Source organism: Lepisosteus oculatus, chromosome 15 (genome assembly GCF_040954835.1).
Source record: "Lepisosteus oculatus isolate fLepOcu1 chromosome 15, fLepOcu1.hap2, whole genome shotgun sequence".
Classification (NCBI taxonomy): domain Eukaryota; kingdom Metazoa; phylum Chordata; class Actinopteri; order Semionotiformes; family Lepisosteidae; genus Lepisosteus; species Lepisosteus oculatus.
The window spans coordinates 18,366,259-18,391,936 of NC_090710.1; the positions used below are offsets into that span (position 1 = coordinate 18,366,259).

Below are 25,678 nucleotides of genomic sequence, written 5' to 3' on the forward strand. Positions count from 1 at the left end.
TACTGTATGTCCGGCATGTTTCAAAAAGCACTTAAAACGACTGATAACAAATCATGTGTCTGGTTACGCTTCTTTTCGACTCACTCCATGGTAGGAGGAATCGAGATCACCCCTCTTCCACAACACACACACACAAACTATATACATTCTCACCCAAGTGTTCACTAGGGCAGCCTGTTGCTTGTGTAAAACGCATTGGCAAACATGAGGAAATATTAATGGAAAATGTTTTCTGCCTTTGAAAATATAGTGTGCAGGGGTCATGGGTACTGTGAGCAGATGGCATGAGCAGTCACACCCATTTCAAGCTGGCAGACCCTACTAGCAACCAGTTGTTGGCTGAGGTTCCCAGCCCACGTGTGTGGATCCAAGTTTGCATCAGACTGGCACCCTGTTCTGGTCAGCAGATGTTGACCAACAAACGCAAACAACTTGTTTACTGGGGCTGTGGTCTCATCTCTCCTGAGAAAGCCCACATGCTATTATAGGAAATGTTAGTATTCTTTCCATACTTCAGCTCTCGTCTTCTGCAGAATAGGTTATGAACAAATACTTGCTGCACCTTAGGGAATTTTTGTTTGAAGCCTGTTTCAGCATTACTGCAGTTGTTTTTATTTCAGACATGAACAGGCAGCCAAGTGTGAGAGGTTAACCTAGATGTGACCTCCAGATTCCAGGTCAAAGCATGGGTGAATGAAAGCAAGACGTTCACCTGGCAGAGCATTTATGTCCTTTTCCATTCCAAATGTGATTCATGATAGGGATTTTATTTACAGAGTGCATTAGTGCTCTGCTGTCTTTATGTTATGCCCATGTGAATTGTGAAATACAGGGAGATACAGTTTGTATATTGAAAAGCAGATACATATACTGTATGTACTCCTGGTTTAACAGATAACAATAACATAACAATAACATCTATTTAAGTGGTGGATTAGTAGTTATCTGACTTGGGCTAAAAAATCCTGGTTTAAAAGCTAACCAAAAATCATTTCGAATTTATGTTGGGCTAAAAAATCCTGGTTTAAAGGCTAACCAAAACTCATTTTGAATTTATGTTTAAAAATCATATCCGTAACTGCAGTACAGATAAGTGGTTATTTTACAGACAATTCTCAGTGTCCTCTTGTCCATTGAGCTGTTGTTGTCCCTTTTGTCAGAAACGTACAGAGAGTGCCCCCTACAGGAAATGACCTCAATTGAATGGAGGATAAGATTTAATGTCAACATACTGTATAAGACTTGTACTGAAGAAGCTAATAATTTTACTGCTTTTTTACACAACACATCAAAGTGCTAGTATATAAGCGATTTTAACCATAGAGGGTGTGCATAATAAAACACTCGATAACAGCACACATAGAAGGAAAAATTCATCTTATGTTGTATTCATATATACTCAAGACTCCTTACAGGTTGAGTTTATTTAGGGATTTGTACTGCAGGAAATGTTTTTTTAATAATTCTTTTAAAAATAAAACCAGTTATTTCAGCGCTTTCATTATCTTTGATATACCCACCTAAATTGGTACAGACACATCTGTTTTTTCACATCTCATCTCTCAGCTACAAACACCTCCTTCCGCCCACCTTAGAGCCAATCATCCTCCAACACGACAAAGGCAGCACCGCCTCCTAGCGAAGACTCAGCGCTGATTGAAGCAGAGGCACGCCACTCGTATGCCACCAAGACATGGCCCAAGTGAGTCCAAATCTGACCTGTAAAACCACTGCTCGTTGACCTGTTGGAGATTCTACTAATAGTTTTCTTTCCAGCATTTGTTTGTGACACGAGAAACAGTAAATGAAGCAAGCCAAAATATTGTAGTGTCGTATCGTTTTGTGCTGTGACCCTTTTTTAGAATGTGCAACTCATTTCATGAGCTGTGTTAATCAAAAGTATTTTAATTTATGAGACTTGAGCCAAAAAGAAAATGTAATCAAGGAATAGAAAATCAGCAGAGGGATACAATGAACTACAACCACACCATAATTACTGTAGATGATGTGGGTTCAGTATATTTACTAACTTACTCAGCTGATGCTTTTATCCAAAGCGACTTACATTGGCATCCATTTATGCAGCTGGATATTTTACTGAAACAATAAAGCTGAAGTTCCTCACTCAAAGGTACAACAGCATTGCGTCACCTGGGATTTTAACCCTCAGCCTTCCAGTTACAAATTCAGATTCCTATCCACTGCTCCACAATGTTGCCTCCTGTATACAGTACCTTTGCTCAGTATTCCATTCCCCAAGGCCCTTTAATGTTCATCGGTAGTCATAAGCTTTACAGTATTACCATATGTTTAGGAATTTGTCATATGTATTTTAAAAAGTCAAAAAGAATAAATAGTAAAATAGTCTTAACATGGTCTCCCTTTGTATACACAGTCACCAGACTAACTTTAATAAAAGTTGTCTGAAGCAGGGCCAGGCCGAGAGTTTAAATGCTGGACACGGTCAAGACGTAGTGTGGGCTCAAGCTGCTTGAAGAGCACAAAGACGGGCAGGAAGGAGACACGCATTCCACTGCGTCTCTTGTGGCACTGTGCGTGAGGTGCTGGAACACATGGCGTGCAAGTGCGAGCTACGTGTACAGTAAAAGAAACCAACGCAAGCCCACAGCTCTTTACATAAATGTCATCTGGCAAATCGCTGTGCCATATCTTTGGCTTTTGGCATATGCAATAATTAGTACCAAATGCTTATTAGTAGACACTGATGCCTGCTAACAGCTTGCATGCTGGGCTGAACCCTGGAGTTAAGAGTCACTCCTTCTGTTTCTCTGATGACAGATTATAAATCATGTTTCAGCCCAATAGCACACTACCTACATCTCGGTGACCGTTTGCCTCCGGGTCAAAAGTCACGAGGATGTCATACAGAATTAGACCAGCAATTAGTTGCTGTATTATTGGGGAATCATGTGACAGATGTTGTTTCACATGGGCCTGACTGATATGCACTTGTGCATAAATGATACTGTATGATACACCGGGCAGGATGGACCCACCTTACATCATAGGGATCCATTCAGCATAAATCTAGTAAGTACACATGACTGTTATCACCGAAAAATATTTGTATTCCTGACCTATTTTAAAGGTCATTCAGTCGACTTCCTCTCATTACCATGAAATCACACAGGCTTAGATAAGGGGACATGATTGGCTAATCTAAGTCACTCCAGTGTGAGCAACTGGAAATTGACCTCCAACATTGATCATCAGGGATGATCAGACAGATTTGTAATCTGTGGGAGTGAGCAGGGATCGCTAGATTTGTCACCCTCACCTTCTGCCTTGGGGGATCGGGAATCAATAGACTCCCTTCAGGCAGAAGGTTCCACAGAAACACACGAGAAGCAAAACCAGGACCAGAGAGGTAGCTGTACTAACAGCATTGTGTCACATTTTTTGATCGAGTTTGGGAAAAAAGTAAGGAAAACAAAGTACTAAAAAATAAAAAACAGAGAGTTCGGAAAAGAAAAGAGGTTGACGAATGCAGTTTTGAAAATGAGACAAAACATCTGTGAAAAAATACCTTTTCACATCTCAAGGATTATGATCACTCCCATCTGCTAATCAGACAGGAAGGAAAAAGAAAGACATCCCACAGAAGGGCACATCCTGAATTTCATCATAAAGCCAGAATTCCTGTTAATCTATCGCAGGACAACTACATTTTTCATTTTACCTTCAGCCAGCCTCAATTCCTTGGGTAATTGCAAATTGTTCTGTTGTAGTCATTCTTTTAACATCGTTCTGTTTTATGTATTTATATGTTTATGAAACAGTTCAAAACAGGTCAGTAAATTAAAAAATGCTACTTTTCTTAAGAAGTGTATACTTCCACTAAGTATATACAAGAAATAAAATGCACATCTGAACAACTATGTTCAGAACCATATATCCACATTATCATCCAATTAGACTGACAACAGATGTACCCAATTGTGTAATAACATGGATTTATGTTACACCTATGGGCCAGCAGGACTGTCTCATTTAGGCAGCAATGTCTGCATTCAGGCCTTAACAAGGTCTACTGCTGATCTGTGAACCTCCGCTCACTGAACATAAGCTGTCTTCCACGAACGTCATTGTCTCGTCCCTTTTCAGCATGTCCAATGAACAGTGCATGATTCTCTGTTCCTCATTCCTCAGAGATTCCACTAGGTCCAGCTGATGCCTGAGAGAAGCTGACGCTCTTCCCTTCATAACATGTATCTGGAAAACAAAAATCCATTTCAAAGGAAAATGTTATTGGAGACAGAACTGTCTTGTTTACAAGTATGAAATCATTGTTTTTGTTTTCTGTGTTTATACCCTCTCAGATTTACAGTCAGAAACTATCAGTCAACATTCGGTATTGCCACCATATACCCCCTCACTCTGCTGTGGGCTACACCTCTGTAACCCCCACACACTCTCCAGCCATAAAACAGACCGTTCTCCTGGTGAAGATGTGTGAAATTGTTAAAGTTACTTTTTTGTGATAACACAAATCCAAGCAAGAGAGACACCTTCTCCAGGGCCTTGGTATTCTCATCAATGAGGTGCTGACACAAAACTGCAGCCAGGTGAAAACTGTGCTGTTCACAGCTGTGGGAGACAGGAGCGCCGAGCAGGACTCTCTTCCAAGAGGAACTGCAGGAGGAACAAGAAACAGACAGGTGATGGAGTTTCTCTGCAGGAAACGCACAGAGCAAGAGCTTCCTTGAGGACTGGTGTCTTAAAAAGAGTTATTGATTCGGTGCTCATGTGAATTATTTTCATAAACATTTAGCATTAAGTGAATATACATTTGTAGTATTTTTGTGTTTTATTGCACTGCACTGCTTGTTCTGGAATACTTACTGAGCTGTTTTAGTTTAAAATCCATCTAACAGAATAGCTAGGAAAGAAACCAATACAGATTTTCTTCTTGAAATCCCTAGATTTATTATATTTTTGAATCCCAGGACAGATAACAGTCTCCTCTTTCACTCTGCAGACACTGATTAGAAGAACACTATATGTGATGCATCCTGATCCTTGTTGTCTAGTCTGATTGCGGGAAAGACGGCAGACTTTAAACACGCTAAAATCTCTCCAGTTTTTAAGTCACAAAGACAGTTCCATGATTTATAGACTCTACACATGCGGGCCTTTTAGTATCTTCTCTGCAGGTTCATTCATCTAATTAGCTCACTTGCTGAGTGATTTATTTGTGAACTGATAAGAGTTCTCCAGAACTTGGCTGCTCATTTTGTTCACATGGTTCCAAGTATCTTGCTACCTGACAGGAGATATGGAAAGCTACAGGGTGATTTTTATATTCATACAACACATATAACGTGGCACAGTGGAGCAGTTGTTAGCATTCTGACATCGCAGTGCCCTGGGTTCAATTCCTACGGTGCTAACTGCGTGGAGTTTTGTATGTTCTCCTTGAGTTCTCTTGGGCTTCCTCTGGAAATGTGCTTGATCAACAGGAAGGTCACGTTCTGACTATATTTCTGAGCAGTACCATAGTTTCAAAAACATTTGGCCATAGCTATGAATCACTTTTTTATCGCCATGCAGATAGATTCCTAAGCTTCAAATAAAATCCTATTCATGACAGGCTAACACAACTGAATCTCAAAGTCTTGAACAAAGATGACTATGAGAGGACTTTATTCAAGATTTTACCAAATGGTAAGCACAGTGCTTCCTCAGAATGAACAGTGAACCAGAGGACACTAGTGGAAACAACATCAAAGTGCACTGAAAGCTGAGAACAGGAGGCTCTTTTTTACTCAAGAGTGTTGTGGGAGTCTTTATTAGACCATTAGACCAGCCTTGTGGCTAGACAGCTTTTTCCAAGAACCAGGAACGTGAAATCATTTGATCAATTACCCACTAGCAGCCAAGTGGACGAATCCTCTCCACTTGTTTGTAATCTCTCTTATGTTCCAGCAGTGAAACACTAACCAAAAGCTACGTAGACTAAGTTGCTGGGTTATCGATGAGCCAATGGACTCCCTTACATAAGTGTGTCAATTCTAAAGAGTGCTAACTTACAACTCGTCAGGTTGGAGGGAAAGCAGCCTGAGTGCCATCAGCAGTCTCCAGGAAGGACCGTCAAGCCCAAAGGTCAGGTTCCTGTCATGTGACAAGGTGAGAGGGAAGAGTTAAAGCACACTCTCCACTGCACAGCTCAAAGAAGAGCTCTGGTGTATAAACACTCACTCTGAAAAGTCATGATCCTTTAAAAACATCAGCTTCTGAGTGATCTGCTGATCTCTCCTTGTAAGGCACAACTGAAGGTCCTCTGAAAATGAGACAAATGTGTCAGATTTACCTATTAAAGGAGATGATGTCTATTTACAGACCATACAGCCAGCAGCCATATCACCCTGCAACTCACAACTGACAACCCACTGAAGCTAAGCACGTGTGAGCCTGGTCAGTACCTGGATGGGAGACCTCCTGGGAAAAACTAAGGTTGCTGCTGGAAGAGGTGTTAGTGCGGCCAGCAGGGGGCGCTCATCCTGCAGTCCATGTCGGTCCAAATGCCCCAGTATAGTGACGGGGACACTGTACTGTAAACAGGCGCTGTCCTTCGGATGAGATGTAAAACCGAGGTCCTGACTCTGTGGTCGTTAAAAATCCCAGGGTGTTTCTCAAAAAGAGTAGGGGTGTAACCCTGGTATCCTGGCCAAATTTCCCATTGACCCTTACCAATCATGGCCTCCTTATAATCCCCCTCTATGAACTGGCTACATTAGTCTGCTCTCCTCCCCACTGATCGCTGATGTGTGGTGAGCGTTCTGGTGCACTATGGCTACCGTCGCATTATCCAGGTGGATGCTGCACATTGGTGGTGGTGGAAGGGAGTCCCCATTATTATAATTATAATTATTATTATACCTATCTAGAGTGGATGTAACTATATTGGTTTTAACAAACAAGTTAAAATAAGATTATTTTTTGCCCTGTGAAAGAACCATGAACGCAGAGTAAACAGTGCCTTAACATATATGAATACTAAATTATAGGAAAGGAACCATATACAAAAAAGACCAGGATACAAAGATAAAAAAATGAAAAATTACTGTTTTTGCATGGATGGCATAATATACTGTGGTAGGTATATATTAATAAGCATCATACATAATGAACATTTATCGTAGTAGGTGTTGTTCATCAATGTAAATTCTCATATTGTCTTTCTGAAAATGGCCGACATTTTATGCCGAGATCAAAAATAAAGAGGAAGGTCAACTAAGCCTACTGTAAATACAAAACGCAAGGGAAGACCAGGACCTGTGCATGGAATGCTATGGGACGAGCTGAGGCAGCAGCTTTATATTTAGAAAAAGTAATTACCTCCATTGTTTTTTTAATCATGTGCCCCACCCAATTTAGTTCTGACTTGGCTTGACAGCAACTGCTCCCACACTACCAGGGAGAGGGAGGGTGTGCACACGAGCTCCTACGCACCACCCATCTGCCAGTGCTGCTCATTTCTCACTCACTTCAGACTGCGCAGCGCCTTGGAGAAGATGGACTGCCAAGTGCGAGGGCGGCGACAAGCATCACTGTTGTCTTACAGCCCCGGGCCCCGCCGGACACCTGGTCATAATCGAGGCCCGGAACCGGGGACGCCGGGGCCGATGGGTTTAAGCCTTGCGCTCAGAAACGGCGCCACTGATCGAGCCACAAGGAGGCGCGACACACCGTTCCCTCACCTCGCTCCACGTAAACCGCGCTGTGCGGGTTGCCCCGGGCAACGAAGCCGTACTCCAGCAGCAGGCGCTGGTTATCGTGGGGCCCATAGCAGATGAAGGCCTGCTCACGCCTCCTGCAGCCAGAGCCACTCCTGATCTCGTAGCATCTGCTCTGCTCGCTGAAAGCAGCTTCAACCTGCAAGGCAGTGGGTGTGCTCACAGAGCTCAGGGGGCCATTGGACGCAATACTACAATACAATACTCAGCCACAAATACTGTGAACGTGGCTTAATGATTTTAACGAACCTATCCTCTGTCCTGAGTGATAAGTGTGATACTTAACACACAACTGGATTTAATTGCTAAGAAAATAAAACACAGTAAGACTAAAGCAGTATATCAAAGTCTAATGTATAAGAATAAATAACTAGAAATATAGCTGAGCAATTCCCTGTGTGAGATAACTATTGTGGTTTATTCAAAGATGTTTACAACTTTATGATAAACTTCACTAAAAACATATATTTGTTTACTAAGGTTGTACATTATGTTTGAGGGGAACTGCAGTCCCACTTTTTCAGACCGGTTACTAAATCTCAGTAACAAAATAAATTAATTGACTGTATAGAAAAGTTTTACAAATTTGGAATTAAGCACAAAATCTTTTTGAAAGTACTGTAAGTCGCCATGTTGTCACAAACATGGAACAACATGAGAGTTCCCATGAATTGTGACCTGATGCAGCCCTTCCTGCTCATTAGTCACTGTAAAGACTAATGTAATGCAACGTATGAGCAAATTAAAAAGACTACAGCAGATATTTCACCGCAGAAAGTTTCCAACGTGATCTGCATGCAGAGTTAACTAGTAAGTTCCATTTGTTGGCAAAACCGTCTTGAAGTCGAGAGTAATATTTCTATTGGATTAAAAGAGATGTATTCACCAGACTGCTTTATAATGTAATAGGCCTGCTTCAAGTCACCGGATGTTTTGTTGGCTCGTTCAGAATCACAGAAAATAGTTTTGCACATACCTGGAAATCTTGTCTACTTTGTTACATAAACTGGAGGTTTTACACGTTACTGAGTACATTTGACTTTTATTGTGGTTTGAAATGGAATGGTTTTGAAATGGACTCATCCATGCCAATTCTTTCTAACTCTGAAACACGAACACAGAGTTGCAGTTCCTCTATAAGCCTTGAAGTCATTGTGAACTGTTTCAGGAAGAAATTGGTGAAGAGTGTGCAGTACTCTTCACCAACTCTTCCACCTTCTCCTGCATACGCATCAGCTGTCTTACCTGCACATCTGGACAGTGGTTGAGGAGATCTAGATAGGGAGCCAAGGCATACACATCTGGCTCCATGGAAAGGAAATCGCTCTGAGGGTGTTTCATGTACACAGTGCGAGTGTTGACGCTGCACCAGGCCCAGCACAAGGCATCCTGGGTAAAAATATTTTCCACTGATTGGCTGAACAAGGGCTGAAGAGACTTAAAAAATGAAACTGCAGACTCGTACAGCTCCTGAACTGTCTCTCTCTGCTTCAGAGCTTTTTTTCTAAGAGCTGCAGGTAAGAGGTTCACTGTGTCTTCAGAAAAATAGACAGGACATGTATATGTTTTGGGCAGAACATCAATGTAGGGCTTCCACAAAGATCTGGTCCCAGAATGCCTTTCAGAGATGAGAAATGTACAGAGGGCCAGCAAAGGAGACACTGGAGGCTTCCACCTGCCAACATAAAGCTTTAAATAGTGACACATTTCTTTGAGATGTAACTTCATACACTGGGACTAAGAACAGGATCTTCTCTCTGGAACTGACTTGCCTCTTGTCCTGATCCCAATAATTACCAGTTGGTGTCCAATAGTCACTTGTGCTTTGGTTTGCTATCAAGTTGAGAAGCAGAGCTGGATTTTGAGACATGACAAAGACTGTGTTCAATAGCTTAAAACTGTGTGGAACCAAGAAGATTGATGTACTGTAACACATCAATTTCCCTACGTGGTTAATTAAGTCTTATCTATCTATATAAGATACTCACTTAAGGAAAATTGGATCAGAGGCCAGCTGTTCATATTAATGGGCATGGAGCATTACACTCCTTTGTCCTACTCCAAACCCTCCTCATGTGCTAAAGGAATTTCAAAAATGTCCAACTGGCCCACTTCAGGTTATTTATTCCATTAAGCCCTTCTGTGTTCAAGAGCAGTGAACACCTGAAGATGCTGTGGCATCTTGTTAGAAACCAAAAGTACAGGATCTGTACAGATGTCGTGGCATAATATCATCTACCTTACCAGCTAGCAGCAACATTCACAAACTCTTTGAGCAGATTCTCCATTGTACCTTTTAATAAGTTCACCCATATGGCTTCTCAGCACTGTGGATGTGGACAGCAGGCATTTTTCAGGTAAAGAAATAATCAGGTCCCCAGCCTAGAAGAAGGGCAAACTTGATTTTATTTCCCCTCATATTTCTGTTGGTCTATATACACATACAGCTCATAGACATATACAGTAGTATTAAATGTCTTTCTAAAAGAAAATCTGCATTGTCTTCCACATTTATACCAAATACATTTTAAGTACAACTGTGTATCGCTTTTTTTACTTTCTTTCTAAATACATTTGTATATTTGTACTATCTATAACAAAAACTAGATCATTTATATCAATAATCTAGATTCTGGGATATCAGCAAAGAAGTCAATTTTATGGATGATACTACATTCTGAGGATCAATAAGTACTAGAAGCAATAAATGAAATTCAAAAAGATTTAGATAAAATACATCACAGTGCAAACACGTGGCAGATATAAATAAGTGCTAGGTTTTGCATGCTGGTAGTAAGAACCTAAACTCTAAATATAAAACTCTGACCTTAATGAGGCTACTTATCAAAAAGACTTAGGTCTTCATGTTGATACAACATTAAATTTTCTAGACAAAGAGAGAAAGCAAAGAAAGCAAACACAATGTATGGATATATAATTGAAAAAGCAGAAAAGAGTAACATTTAAAACAAGGGATGTTATTTTAAAATTTTCTAAATGACTAGTAAGGGCTCATTTAGAATACCATGTAGAATTTTGATCACAATGGTTTAGAAAAGATGTTGCCGCTGTGAAATAAGACTAGAGAAGAGCAGCCAGATACAATCATGGGTTTAAGGGAAAGTCCTGCACTGACAGGGAGAAGGATCTGAACCATTTCCGTTTTGAACAGCAAATACTGCGAGGGGACCTGGTACAAGTATTGAGAATCCTCAAGGGCAGTAACCATGTCGAATTCAGTTGACTTCATTAGGTTTTAACTACGTGGTAGTGAATTTAATACCGAGAACAGGTGGCACTTTACCCAATAGGTTGTGGGGGCCTGGAACAAGCTGATAAGCCATGTTGTTTTAAGCCAATATCATGGCTTCCTTCAAGAAACAGCTCAATGAGATCCCTGGATCAATTAGATATCGTTTCTCACTCTTCTTACAGACTAAATATTTTATTTTCAGGCACCCATAACTTTTGCAAACATCTGTGAATTTGACAAAGGTCCTACTTTGCCACTGTAGGTTTGAAACTGCAGTACTGAAACCAACAAAAATGTAGATTTCTCTCCTTTATAAATATTTATTTTCTACATTGAGCCTGTTACCATTGCCACATAGAGCAGCTGATGGACAAGGCATCTTGTTCACATTCATCTTTGCTTGCTTAAAATAACCCATTAATAATCTTAAAAAAACAAGCACATACTGAGACTAATTCTCTGGTCTGCATGCACTGTTAAAGCCACCTTCCTTCATATGTATTGAGTCAACTTACCTCAATTGTCTCGCTGGTCATAAGTCCTCTTCCTGTGTCTGAAAACATGAAAAGGTAATGAATTAGACCGCACATAACTTTGACTCAATATGCATCCTAAAAAATGCAATCTTGGAATATCTGTCATTTACTGTGGTATTCCAATAAAATCATATTTTTTTTCTTGGGACTGATTTAAGAAATATATGAAGTATGAAGATACAGAGGAAACACCTCACTAAATTAAACAGTACAGTGATATTTCTGATTTGTGAAAAGTTGATCATCTTGTTGTAAATAATGAAAAAGAATAACAGCAGGCCACCCAGAGATTTGGCAGTTAAGCCTTAATTGAGCAAAATAAACCCTCTTCTTCACATCCTGTGTTACTGATTTGAGAAGGCTTACAAACTGCCCTGTCCTCTGCTCTCGAGGCTCAGTCTAGGGAAACCCTGGACCGCAGGAATCAGACACACACATCAAGGGCGGTACACACACAAATGCACTTGTGAACCACAGGGGCGTCATGAAAAATAAAGTGCTTCTAATACCTGAAAAATGAGCTGGAATCAAGCAGGTGGAGCTGAAGCCCCTCAGCTTTAACCATCTTCTCAGCTCTACGTACTGGGATTCCCCACTAAGATTAACTGAGGCAAAGAAGAAGAAACAGGTAAGCACTGGAACAAACACACGTCTGGCCATCTCGTCATTGTCAGCACATTTCTACTAGCGTTTAAGATGAGCTCTTGGCTGACCAGTCCTAACTGACCCTAACTGTCCTAACTGACCCCTTAGCCAGAGTTGCAGTTGGAGAGTATCAGGGTATCAGTGGGATAAAAATACTCGGGAGGAGTGAAAGCCATCTGGGACAGAGGTCCTCCTAGACCAGAGCTCTCACTCCTGAAGGGCCAGATGTCCTCCAGATTAGATGCATACTCGTAGGCTTCTAAGCAGACTCTCAGGATACCTGTAAATGCTGTGGGTCTCTAGGATAGGTGTTGGGCACCAGAGTACAGGATCTGCACAGGTGTGTTGGCATACTGTAATCTACACTGCCAGCTACCTACAGCATTCACAAACACTTGGGTGTTTAAGGTGATTTGACAGTATAGGAATATGTCTTTAATAAAGCCATATTATCAATTGTAAAAGACCTAAAGAAAACGTCTTTATATGTGTAACTTAGCACGTAATTCGGTTAATGTATTAATTGACTAACCAGGCTGAAAGCTGAAACAGAAAGCAGGAGAGGCCGAGCTCTGAAAGAACTGAGTTTGAAACTAGTGACCAAAGAAAAAAACATCCCTGTGATGTACAGAGAAAAGCTCTGCCGGCCACCCATGTTTCTGGAGCGCCGAATCCAGCAGGGTTAACAAGCCAGCCTTCAATCATCCACTCCGAGCACCAGCAGCAATTTCACACGGACTTAAATCCTTCAGTTAGTTTGGTTTTTTAATTGAATGAATGTTCATATCAATTGCAGTGTAACCTTACTATGTAAGAGTGACGCCCGATGTCAGATCGCTGCTTTGGTTTTGCCACAGTCTCACCTCCTTGTGCGGGGTCCCCAAAGTGTTTACGTCTTCTTTTTCGCCCTGCTCTCCCGAATCGTTTTCTCATGACGGATTTATCTTGGCGGGTAGAACAAAATACACTCTATGAGCTCTCCACGTATCACTCCGGACGTCAGTCTCCCACACTACACTAAAATAATATGCAAAAATGGTTCATATTTGTCGTAGATATAAAGTGATCATTGGCTTTCTTTACTATAAATGTAAATCCGTGGTTAGTTCAAATAGAATTTTAAAATTCTATCCAAATTAGATTTTCAGCAAATACCTTGTGAAAAGAAGAGAAACTTATAATGTGAAGTAGATAACTTCTTCACATTTATATTCACAGCTTTGAATCACTGAAATCTTGAGCGGTATCGCAGGTGTTACGTGCTAATCCCAAGGACAAATAAAGAGACATTTACAGTTCAGTCCATCGTTTAAAAAAAAACAGTCCAGAAACCAGTCAGCCACCCACGTGTTTCCTTCTCAGATCAAAATAAACGTGTTTTCCAAACAAAGCACTGGTAAGACATGTCAGTTACTGGTGTGCATGATGTTACCAGAAAAGGGAGCCGTTTCTACGAGTCCAATGATTATACAACCCTTCAGTGAGCATGCCAGTAGGACGGTAATGGGTCCAACCCGACCTGCACAAGACCACACCGCTCTGTGTTGAACACTTCGCGATTCCTCTCCTCCAGCAGAAGCTTTTTCACTTCCGCCAGCGAGAGAAAGAATCGCGAGAGGGCAAGGACGTTGTTTCGCGCTCCACTTGCTTATTACTTGTTTTCTACAGTCCTTTGCTGCTGCGCCTGTTTCTGTTGCCCAGGTCAGTATTACACGACGGATTTGAGTAGAAAATGCATGCTAATTCTTATGCGATCTCATTTCTTATTCTTGTGTATCCGGCTCCCTGTGTGTTAGTTGTTGTGAAATCAGCCACTAACCCAGTTTCTACCCTGCAGGTGAGACTGCGGTGTTATTGGCCAGGGTCGTATCCTGGAGCTACAGATTGGGTGCGACACCGGACAGTTCAGGACACTGTACGCATTCAGTATCAGAGTGCATTTTATTTTTAAAACGGACTGTACCATAAATGGATGTGTTTTGCAAAAATGCGACCAGGATCGTTTTTTTCTTTGGAAAATTAAGTCACAAGAATGTTTCAGAATTTGAAGAAAATAGGCAACTATCTTGTTAGAGGTGCTCCAGTCCGCACAGTTTAAAATGTCAGATGGCCTTTCCTTAATGAAACTTTTTTTTCGATTTCTCGCTTTTTTAATCTTTTTACTGCAACAACAAAAATATATATAATACACACAAGATTACATAATCAGGGGTACATAATACAGTTCCATTTGACAAAAAAGTTTATGAGGTAAACTAAGAAAAGGTATGCACAGATTTCATGCTAAAGTAAAACATATATTACATATTACAATATATATTAGAATATAAATACAATACTGCAGACATTACACATATTACAAGATAAATACAATATTAGACAATATGGCCACTTAATTTGCATGAGTACGTCATGAGCCACGAGGGTTTCCATTGGAGCATAGCGAATACGTTGTCTTTGTGCGCAGTAAACAGGACCTTTTTTTTAGTAAGCAGAACCTTGGATATCAAATCCAAAGGTTTTTACGTTGGAACGCGCATTCAAATGACGTGTTACGATTTAAATGTGCATTGATAATGTAAAAATAGCACATATGTATACGACATACTCAAAAATAAAGCTTTAATGGACCAAACACATTACAATAAGGGTTTTATGATTTTCTTTGACGTACTGTACATTCGGGGAAGACGTTTTTTAAGGGTAAATAATAATTATATAAGATTTAACATTCAATATAAAGATACGCACTGCGTAAACCTAGTTACATAAGTTTTCCAGCTGAACTTCCGTTTGTGTCAAAAATACATCTTTGGAACTGTACTGTAAATATAAGCACACTTGGTGTTTATCAGTACTGTAGCTGGGCATTGTATGGTACTGTAGCTGGTCCCAAACCCTGGTACTGGGTGACCCCTGTATCCCTTGGGTTATGCTTCAGTTGAATTCTTAATCACTAATTGAATTCATTTTTTATTCTGTCTGGAATATTTTAAATTAGCCGTTAGCTCTTTAATGGTCCAGCTAAATTTGAAATGGGTATCAGCCCTGTGCCAGTTTCTGAGTGTCAGAACTTCCTTTCTTCCAGCGTGTTAGCAGAACCGTAACCCACTGGACCTCTGTAGAAGGAAGGGACTTACTATTGGAGCTTTTGCTATACTTTCGTTTTAGCCTGTGTCTGGTCCTTCTAACCTGAGCTGCTCTTAACAAATCAAACAGAAACAGGGTAAGCGCTAAATTAGAGGAGAAACTGCATAAAATTCAGTTTACCAGAGTTGGAGGTGACAGAAAGTTTGATGGAGTCTTTTTTTTTAACCTAAAGTAAATGTGGAAACTGATACAAAGTATATTGGTTAATAACTCCTCAATTTGCACTAGTGATTACGAATTCTACTGAAACGAAAGCCAACATACACAGGTCTCCCTGGAAATTTAGATGTTTCCTAAATCTAAGCAAAAGTTTTTCAGTCTAGACTTTTGTTAAAATACTTTTCTTTAAACCCCAGGAGACAACAGAAGCTGTAAATTAATTTTAATAGTTTTAATATATCAAGCCCAACTGAATGTGACTCAGTTTAATTCTCAGGATCAGTTAAGCAATGTAGATGAGCACCTTATATTTTAACAGAGGCCAAGGATTGTTCTTAGCACATGGAATTGTTTGAAATGTATAACCTATATTCCATTTTTTCAGTTTTGGTACAGAATGATGAAAAGTTTGAATATCTGCAGAGAAGGGGAGAGAGTCTGGGATAGCACAATGTTTTTCCTGACCGAGAAAGAAAAATTAACAGTAAAATGGGGATGATCCTGGTTTGATCTTCCTCTTTCAACTTTCAATGCACAAAATAACATTCCAGTTGTCTTTGTGCAGACCCTGAAGACATGTCAACCCCCAGAGTGGCGGTGGTCACTGGCAGTAACAAGGGCATTGGTTTTGCGGTGGTGCGAGCCCTCTGCAAGCAGTTCACGGGGGACGTGTACATCACAGCCCGGGACGTGGGCCGGGGACAGGCAGCAGTGCAGAGCCTGAAGTCCGAGGGCCTGAACCCACTCTTCCACCAGCTGGACATCACCGACCTCACCAGCATTCGCACACTGAGAGATTTCCTGAAGGAGAGATACGGTGGGATAGATGTGCTCATTAACAACGCTGGCATCGCTTTCAAAGGTAATAGAAATAATCACAGAAATACTGTGCAGATGGCACAAATGAATTTAGAGGCAAAACAGAATTGCTCTGCCTGGACCAAGCCACGTCACGCAAATTGAGCTCGACATGAGGGTCCAGGCAGTGACTGAGCAAACATTAAACAAGGGAGGTGAAAAAACGCGATTACAATGTGTCCATTAACTTGGATGGATCAGACAGTTCTTGTTGTTTTCATTTTTACAAGTGTATACTGAACATCAAAAGAAACTTAACACTACATTTCTGCATTTATGATATTACAAAAATAAAAGCATACGGGTTCAGGATATTAATTAAAATATTTTTGGTGTCTTTTTAAATAGTTGGTTCATGACTGGCCATGATACAACTCTTTGACTAAATATTGTATAAGCACTAAATTCGTGGGGAGACTGAGCACCTGTGAATTTTGAATTTTGAACCTGGTGCATATTACAGAAAGGAACCAATTTCACCTCTTATCAAGACAACGGTGTTTCATGCCATTGGAATGGTGCTCACATTGTTGTGTACAAGATTCAAAATAATGAGGAGGTGCAAATGTCTGTTCAGGACTGTTTAGTTGTGACAGAACTCCACTTGTAGTGATTCATCGCAACATGTTTGCACAGTGCTAAGTTCGTTAAGTCCTTGAACTTGCTGCCTTCCTTGCCAGACATGAGCCACAGTAAATATCCGTGGGATAATGTGTGACGTCTAGGGCTCACAGACCAGTGACCAATTACATGCTCGTCCAGGCTGTGTGAGAGGAATGGGGCAGAATCTCACTGCGTGTGCAACTTGGTGCAATTAATGAGTCACAGATGTACAGCTTGAATTGCTTCCTGCAGTGGCCTTACACTCCTAGCCCATGATTTTTGCTGTAGATGATCTGATCCTGTAGTTGATCAATCCTGTTCATCAATACATTTGCATCTGACATTTATTCAATAAAATGTCGGCACATCTTATCCAGAAAATGCCATTTTCCTGAATAATTTTGTGAATCTGTTGCAGTGACGTTTCTGTTGATGCTCAATATATATATTTAAATGTAATTATATTGGAACAAGTAATAGGTTTATTCCATGCTGAAAAGAGAAGAAAGACAACACAACGTTGTTGAGAAAAACACATTTGCCTCCAAATTGACAATGATCCCCCAAGAATACAAATTCTTGCAAAATAATTGTTATATGAAATATTTTGGGAACAAAAAGTAAATGTTTACTATTTTGAAAGGCACAATGAAACCTTATAAGTGAAACAATATGAAATAAGCAATTAACATTTTGGTTTAGTGGCTGAACAATTTAAAATGTTCAAAATGGGCTTTTTAAGAAATGTTATTTTCTTCACGCAACAGTTGGTTGAGACTGAAACGTTGTGTGGTTGTTAAATATGAAGAAAACAATTGTCTGTCCAATCTAAGCATGAATCGTTATTGACCATTTCTGTCTCGACAGTGCACGACACTACACCTTTTGGAATTCAAGCCGAAGTAACCCTTAGAACAAATTTCTTTGCGACCAGAGACATTTGCAATGAGATTCTTCCCATCGTTAAACCAGGGGGTAAGCACAGTCTTTGAAATATAAGCTTTTTCTTTAACATACTTTTATGAAAGAGAGCATTAACATCTGAAAGAGGCAGTTGATGAAAAAACTGATAAAGCGACTTGCATAACCACGGCCATGAAAATAATTCCTTTTTACTTTGGGTCCAGATAAAATGATTTAGTCCCGAGGTCCTCTGATTTGCCGGAGTTTTCATTTGGTTGGTTTAAACAGACTTTGCATACAGTTATGTCAACTCAAGACTCCTTCCCACATTAAGTATATGATCCTACTGAGTTTTATGTGCTGCCAGTGAGAACCCTGCTTGTGGAGCCCCGGCTCCTTCAAGATAGTGTAGGAGAGAAGGAGACGGCCTGAAAATTGTCTGTCTTAGAGTCCTCATCCCTCCCATTATAAAAAAGGCTGGTAACAGTGAGTTGACGTGCGTAACAAAGGCCAGTTGCATCTGGGGGTGTCAGCAAAATTACTTTTAAGTTCTGGGGGGGGAAAAAACGTGAAGGTATTGTTCGTGCCTGTGTTGCTGTGTAGGACGAGTGGTGAATGTGTCCAGTATTGCCGGGTCTATGGCTCTGAAGCAGTGCAGCCCGGAGCTGCAGGCCCGGTTCCGAAGCGATGACATCACGGAGGAGGAGCTGGTGCGTCTCATGGAGAGGTTTGTTGAGGAGGCCAAGAGCGGCGTGCACACCCAGCGAGGCTGGCCCAACTGGGGCTACGGGGTGTCCAAAACCGGGTTGACGGTCCTGTCCAGGATCCAGGCCAGGATGCTGCAGAAGGAGAGGCCGCAGGATGGCATTCTGCTCAATGCTTGTTGCCCCGGATGGGTGAGAACCGACATGGCGGGACCGAAGGCCACAAAATCGCCCGACGAGGGGGCCGTCACCCCCGTCTACCTGGCCCTCCTGCCCCCAGGTGCTGATGGGCCACATGGGGAGTTTGTCAGTGAGAAGCAGGTTCAGGCGTGGTGAGGGTGTCTGGGGAGGGAGGTGTCACCTTGAAACAGGGGGAGCACAGCTAACAATGTCTCTGTCAGGAACCTCAAGGATGGTCCTGTCAATCATCTGTGTAGTACATACCCCTCAATTAGAATAATAATTATAATAATTGCTTACACCTATATAGCACTTTTTCTGGACACTCCACTCAAAGGGGTTTACAGGTAATGGGGACTCCCATCCACCACCACCACCTGTAACACTTTACAAAGTAAGACATTCAAGGAAACATTTGACCAAAGCTTATGATTAGTGGTCTTCAACTGAATCATGGCTTCGTAGTCACTATACTTTCTCTCTTATTTTAGTGCCTTATGAAGATAGTGTTTACCACACTATGCTAAACACTAAACACGTAATTTTGATACTCTAAAGGGAATGTTAGAAGGGATACAACCATTAGTGGGCTGGTCTTAAAAGTGGAGCTTATATTTTTGGCCGAGAATCAAATGACATTTAAAGTTGTCAGAAACATATATGAGAAAAGTAGACAACTTTTGCTTGTATGTAGTCATAAATATAAAGCTCTTCAGTCCATAAACAGAAATTGGTTTAATTTTGTTGCCTGTGAAGTGTACATTTGATTTAATAAAACATTCTTACAACTCAAGAAAACATGCTCTAATGTGGTGTTAAAATGCCATTGACATGCATTCCTAATGTCACCTGAGAGCCATCAGAGCCAAGTGGGCATCAGCCAAGCTTGGAGTGCTGAGATGTTTGCAGGTAGGATCACCAGTCCCATTCATCACTCAAGGATTCCTCAGTTAAAAATAAAATATTCCTATGGTGACTGCGTGCAAGTTATTTTTTATTGTACCGGAAAAATGGAAATTGTATCACAAGTGTGTTTTAAGAACCGAATTTAATGTGTTATGTGTAGTGTTTTGGCTGTTTGTTGTTAACCATTGCACAGTTTTGTTACTTAAGAAAGTGCGTTTGGTAATGAAAATAATGAAATTAACAACAATTAATAACAAATGAATTACAATAATTACTTTGTAATTCAAAATATTGAATTTCAATATTGAAATTAAAAGACTTAGCACTCAAACTTTTTGCATTAGTGTTTCACTTTGCTAATGTGTATTTATACTTAGTTCAGCTAAAGCGGCTTAATTTTCAGTTTGAGAAAAAAAAACTGGAACACACTGTGTTGTGTTGACGATCACCCTCTTTTTATTGGTTACAAACACCATTCCAATGGCCTTGTGCTGTGGCCTGTTTATAAAGGCCAGTGAGACTTAACAATGACATGATAGGTATGGAGTGCTTTGCAAATGCAATGTAATTTACACATTTGCATTTTGCAGACAGGCTTTTCCTCCATCTAGCTGTTCATCTCTGGGCACAGTACAGGCTCCCCAACAATGGCCTGGAGCTTCAGCCCTCAGCGGAAGAGTGGCGCCTCCCTCACTGGCATAACTGCTATTCTGCAGGCTCTTGGGGAGTTATAGGTGGGGTGGCTGTTGCACTGGGCGCTAACCCTGTCCATGGTGCCAGTGAGCCAGTTGTGCACTGCATGAGAAATCCAGGACACTATAGTGACATGCCTCGGGCTCAAACTTGCGCTCTCCAGATCTTGCACCTCAGCCTGCACTTGAAGCATGTGATCATGCAGGACCCTCAGCATTTTGACTGTTGCTGACCAATTGGTTCATTCCATGGATTATGGCATCTGTTGTGGTGGAAGTTTTTTTTTTTTTAGATGGAAACTGCATTTCATTTAGCTCAGATGTCCGCAAATTTTGGGAGGGAGATACATTTTCACACAAAAAACATAAAAGCTGCCAATGAGAAGAGGCCATTCAGCCCGTCTCGCCCATTGGGTAGTAAGTAATTGACCTGAGGATCTCCCAACCATTTCTTGAGAGGAATGAGAGTTTGGGTTTCAATAACATGGCTGGATGGTTTGTTCAGTACTACCATGACCCTTTGTGTAAAGATGTGCCTCCTGTTCTCAGATTTAAACCCTTCCACACTTCTACAGCACTCTGGTTTGTGTTTCACTGTTGATTTTGTCGAAGGCCTGGAGTATTTTGAGCAGGTCAGTGTAAGATGTTGCGTTAAAACCTCAAACATCGGATGGCGCTTCTCCAGACTGCTTCCAGAACATTAGGTCTACGCCAATCACAGTTCCGAACAGTTCCTCTAACTACTGTTCTGGTTTTCGCATAAAAATAACGGGTCAATTGCAACAAACCGAAAGCAGTGTACTGGGGGTGATCCAGTTAGTATTCAATGCATCATCTAGGTTTATACCAATCGAAACATTGTTGATAAAATTACCCCAGAGTTCCGTACTGTTTCATATTGCAACGAAATTAAAGTAATAGCTGCTGTCCTCTAGGGGATTCTAAATTACAGAATTAACTAAATACAACTCGTTACATTTGTCAACAAAAGAACTGTTGACAAATCAATACAAATCAATCTGGTTCGTAGCTTGTCTAGTCGTCGCTAGAAGCGAAACTAAGAGCAAGCTGTCTGGTCTCTGAGTCCTAGGTGCCGCACGACATTATACAGTAGCTCGTCTCACAAATGATTAACGGGGTTTCAATCTGACAAATAGGATATCCGAGAAAACAAAACTGTCGTATTTTCACTAAGCATGAAAACTGCTGTTACACGAGCGAAACGGGGACGTTGTTGTCCCGAGCCTGCAGGAAGGGCAGTGAGTGAGGGGTTGATCAATGTAGCGCTGTGCAGTCAGGGTGCCAACCCTACAAAAGGGAGCTCTGTAGCAGCCCCACACTGCTAACCTCCCCATCATGGCTGTCAGGGGTCATTGTCACATTGTGTTTAGGGAACAGATTGCCGACTGTGAACAGCCCACGTCTAGTCATCAACATACCAATGTCAAGGCGAGCTTGCTCCCTTGCGTTCCTTTTATATTTCTTTCCTGATTTTTACCAGATTTCACATTCAACAAGTTAAATCACCACATCTCGTGTGCCAAATCCACTCACCAATGAACTGATTTGGTGCCCATGCAGCAGTCAAGGTCTTCATTAAAAAGTATGTGGCAAGTGCACTCGACTGTTTGTCGGGTCGAGTGTATCCCGGTGTGTTGGTGTGTTATTGATCAAAATTAAGCTCAAAGGATTGAATCAACATGTAAAAATCCCCAGGCTTTATTTAGCTAAATACATATCAGGTGTGCGTTTATTTTGATGCTACAACAGTAGTAACCACTGATAATATTCTAAACGAGACAATGTACTATATTTGACTGAACTGTAGCACGTTTAAAGGCGAGATCCGTAAACAAGGAAGATCCTGGACTATACCACAGAGTAAGCGAACATACCTTTTTTATTATTTCTTTTATTAATTGAGAAACGACAAGTACAAACGCCTCGGCCTTGCAGGAGGTAATAAAAGACACGGGTATTTGCTCATCGAGGTGGCGTCTTTGCTGTAATTTTAAACGAACAAGCCCCGCTCCCCCCCCCATCACCGAGACCTGCTTAGTTTCTGCCACCAGGAAGTACCAGCAGACTCAGCTGAGCCGAGATCTCTACTCTCTGCCCATCTGCTTCTACTGTCTGAAGGTTTAAGCATCGTTTTTCCTCCGCAGGTTCTGCTTTCTGTCGGAATGTTAGGAAAACTGTTCCGGTTTTTAGTCAGTCAAATGGCTGAGGTTTGCGACCCTTAAACCTCGGATAAACTGCTGTGACACTATCGGATTGTCACGTTGTCAACTCAGAAACTCGGGATTATTTGGTGCAGGTGGGTGGGTCACTTGTTTTTTTTCCCCATTGTGCCATCTAAACTGGAAAATTCACAACACATTTGTCACCTCAGAATCTCCGTTACTGCGACTGCGTTGCTTGCATGAACGGCAAAGTTTTTTTTTGTTAGTGTAAAGCCTGAATCCGTTTTAGCAAGTGAAGATAATTTAAATGCAAATTTCATTGAACAAGCTGGACGGATAGTGCAGTTCTGCACATCCATTTGAAACGGTTTGCGAAACGTTAACAATCTTTCATTTGCCAGCCGTTGTTAAATCCGTATTAAATGTTTTTGTCACTATCAGATTTACAGAGCACCCAGTGAATACTGCTGTAGCAGTGTGGAGTCAAAACGCTGTAGTCAGTAATATTAAACATTTGCACAATAATTGTGGTGGTTCAGGTGTCGTATCCAAGTCCCCGTGAAATGTTTTCCTGTCCGTAATGCGCACGCGCTCCGGAAAACTTTCCAGGATAACTGTGGATATCGGCAGAGGCTGTATGCATGATTGTGCTTTATCTTATTAACAGATGGACAAAAATAATTTTGTGTTTTTATCGATTTATCGCTGTATTTATTGCGTTTGCTAGGGAATAATGTAAAAATATTTGCCGACACTCCATGAACGAAAGCTTGAGTTATATTTCTACGAGACTGGGGTGCCCCAGAGAAACCATACAAAGGCTATGAGCATTATTTTGTCTTTTATGATTCACTTGATATGTGGATGGTGGGGAAAAGATTTAAACGGCGCCTGCGCGTTTTACAGGGGGATACAGAATTCCAGGGGATACAACATTAGATACGACACCGGCAATTGTTCCGAGCACGCCACAGTAATACTGGAAGCTAATCTGAACGATTTACTAATCATTTTGGCTTTGCATAAACATTTACTTTCGTGTTTTCCACAAGACGTTTGCACAGGGGTTCAAGGTAATCCGTTCATGATTAACAACAGTATGACAAAGCTTCCAGTGTAATTAATTTATCGTACAAGTTTACCATGGGAAACGAAAACGTTTTTTTTAATATGGTGAGTTCCTCTATTACCTTATGTTACCTTACAAACATGAACCTCTCGTAACACAAACACCGAAAACTGTGGATACAGCGACTGACCGGGGCTGTACACTCACTTAAAACAGAGCGTTTATCATCAGCGGAGATAAGCGTTAGCGCTTGTCACCACTAATTTGCAACAATTTGTAATAATCTCGCGGAGCCAGTATTTGCTAGACCTGGAAATGTGATCCCTTCTTCAAGGCTAAGATACTGAAAGTCCTACACAGTTGCTGTGAATTGAGAAGCTCCGCAAAATGAAATTCTGCTCTTGAGTCACTGAGGGTGTTTCCTGAGAATGGGTGTTGGGTGACAAAAATATCACACTGAGGTCTTCAATACTGTGGCTTGGTCTACTGTATTTGTGACCAGAATTGTGACCAGAGTGCTGTAGATTAGGAGATGCGCTCTCCAGCTGTAATACAATGAGTGTTCTTCACAGAGTGGGGATTTGTGTTCAGTGCATCACCAAGCTCACAGAAGAGCAGACACTACTGCAGCAGGATCTGTTAGCTTACTAACAGATCCTGCTGCAGGATGTGCCTCATGCAGGGCCCAGCACATATGCTCTGACATATACGACTTGATATTTAAATCTCCTATGTGAATATATGGTATATTTCCATTCCTCTTGAGGATGGCCAATTTATTTTTCAGATCAAACATTCAGATTAAGTTTTGTTTGGCGTTCCCAATGTTAAATGCAGAGCCATGATTCATCAGTGAAACAGCAGTCTGCTGACTTAGTTCAGCTTCTAAAATACTTGTTGACAAGAAGTAGCTGCACTCTTGATAAGTGGGGAATATTGGTCCCTTTCTGTGATTTTCTGTCTCAAATTTCTTCAGGCTTGGCGTTCAACAGGTTAAATCACCTCATCGCCTGTGCCCAATCAGGTCTCACAGTAATGAGCTGATGTGCCCGAACAAGAAAGTCACTTGAGTGTATCGTAGCAAGTCATCAGTGGTTAATACTCAAAACGATGCCAAAAATCAAGTAATCAATATGCAAAATCCACATGCTTTGAAAAAATAAATCATACTTGCACAAATACTTTTTTATGTACATGGTATATTATATTATTATTATCCTAAACAGGTACTTATTGGAAAATGTCAAAGAATATCGGTATAGAATGGAAATAGGGCTGAGAAAAAAAAACTCGTTTTTTGATGTAGGATGAAACTGCTGGGTAACATTGGGTCTGTAGACGTGGAAGAGTATTTGCTTTGGTTTTTCCACCTGGCTGACAGAGCCCCAGCACACCGAGCACGTGTTTGACTCTGAATACATACAGGAAACTGCTCAGTATTTCTGACCAAATATTTGGTCTTTAGTGAGGAGCTGGAGAGAGATTCTTCAGAAATATGTAGAAAATACTTAGGAAATACTGTCTTGTAACCAGAATAAGGATTATGTCGCTGACCGCCAGTGTCTGAAAGCCATCGTTGACCATGTGGCTGTGTAACTAGAATGCTGCACATGGGTTTAAATTCCACGTGAGACCCTGCTGTTTTCACCCTGAGCCAGGTGCTGTACCTGAATTGTTCCAGTGAGACACCCAGCTGTGTAAATTGTCGCATAAGTGAGTTGTTTTGGATATGTCAGCCAAATGAATTAGCAGTAAATTCGTTTAGATGTGGACGCTTGGAAGCGTCTTAGTCCACACCTTTACATAAAATGTCAGCTGTGTCAATCGATTGTCTCAGTCATGTTCTTCTTTAAAATCCACCTGCCTCGGATTATGATGCAGGTTTATGGGATGTTAAAGGAATTTTAAGAACAAAGGACTTGGTTTAGGACTTCCCCGATATTGTCATCCATAATGGAAGCAACATTAGTAGATCTGTGTGTCTGGAATTCTGGGTTCTGTTTCCAGCTTGCTGTAGTGGTGACACACGTCTCTTCAATTTGGCAAAGAGAAACGTTGCTTCATTCAGTTGTTCACGTAA

The 25,678-nt window shown here is 41.1% G+C and overlaps 3 protein-coding genes across 13 annotated transcripts in view; 2 read left to right on the forward strand and 1 right to left on the reverse strand.

Moving 5' to 3' along the window:
* Positions 1 to 1,360: 1,360 nt before the first annotated feature.
* setd4 (SET domain containing 4) lies at positions 1,361 to 13,776 on the reverse strand. Of its 7 annotated transcripts, none has more exons than XM_015363755.2 (11): positions 13,624 to 13,776; positions 13,055 to 13,135; positions 12,056 to 12,151; positions 11,526 to 11,563; positions 10,051 to 10,139; positions 9,003 to 9,432; positions 7,722 to 7,896; positions 6,220 to 6,301; positions 6,052 to 6,132; positions 4,530 to 4,653; positions 1,361 to 4,233 (listed from the first exon to the last, which is right to left on the reverse strand). In XM_015363755.2, the coding sequence occupies exons 2-11, from the start codon at positions 13,122 to 13,124 to the stop codon at positions 4,039 to 4,041; spliced, it is 1,380 nt and encodes a 459-aa protein (XP_015219241.2). In that variant the 5' UTR covers positions 13,125 to 13,135; positions 13,624 to 13,776; the 3' UTR covers positions 1,361 to 4,038. The 7 variants fall into 7 exon arrangements, with proteins under 7 accessions (XP_015219241.2, XP_015219240.2, XP_015219239.2 ...); XM_015363754.2 differs by having other exon boundaries at positions 13,055 to 13,208; XM_015363753.2 differs by having other exon boundaries at positions 13,347 to 13,776.
* A 24-nt stretch (positions 13,777 to 13,800) lies between these two features.
* cbr1 (carbonyl reductase 1) lies at positions 13,801 to 19,517 on the forward strand. 5 transcript variants are annotated; one of them, XM_015363761.2, is made up of 6 exons: positions 13,803 to 13,892; positions 14,029 to 14,106; positions 15,280 to 15,417; positions 16,066 to 16,362; positions 17,829 to 17,936; positions 18,468 to 19,517. In XM_015363761.2, exons 4-6 carry the CDS (start codon positions 16,077 to 16,079, stop codon positions 18,902 to 18,904), a joined length of 831 nt encoding a protein of 276 aa, XP_015219247.2. In that variant the 5' UTR covers positions 13,803 to 13,892; positions 14,029 to 14,106; positions 15,280 to 15,417; positions 16,066 to 16,076; the 3' UTR covers positions 18,905 to 19,517. The 5 variants fall into 5 exon arrangements, with proteins under 5 accessions (XP_006639155.2, XP_015219247.2, XP_015219249.2 ...); XM_015363763.2 differs by lacking the exon at positions 14,029 to 14,106; XM_015363760.2 differs by lacking the exon at positions 15,280 to 15,417 and having other exon boundaries at positions 13,809 to 13,892.
* Positions 19,518 to 22,420: 2,903 nt separating this feature from the next.
* Positions 22,421 to 25,678, forward strand: part of dop1b (DOP1 leucine zipper like protein B) — a 56,589-nt gene continuing 53,331 nt past the window's right edge. Inside the window, exon 1 of the mRNA XM_015363815.2 lies at positions 22,421 to 22,663. The gene's annotated coding sequence lies outside the window, so the exon portion shown is untranslated. The remainder of the gene's footprint in view (positions 22,664 to 25,678) is intronic.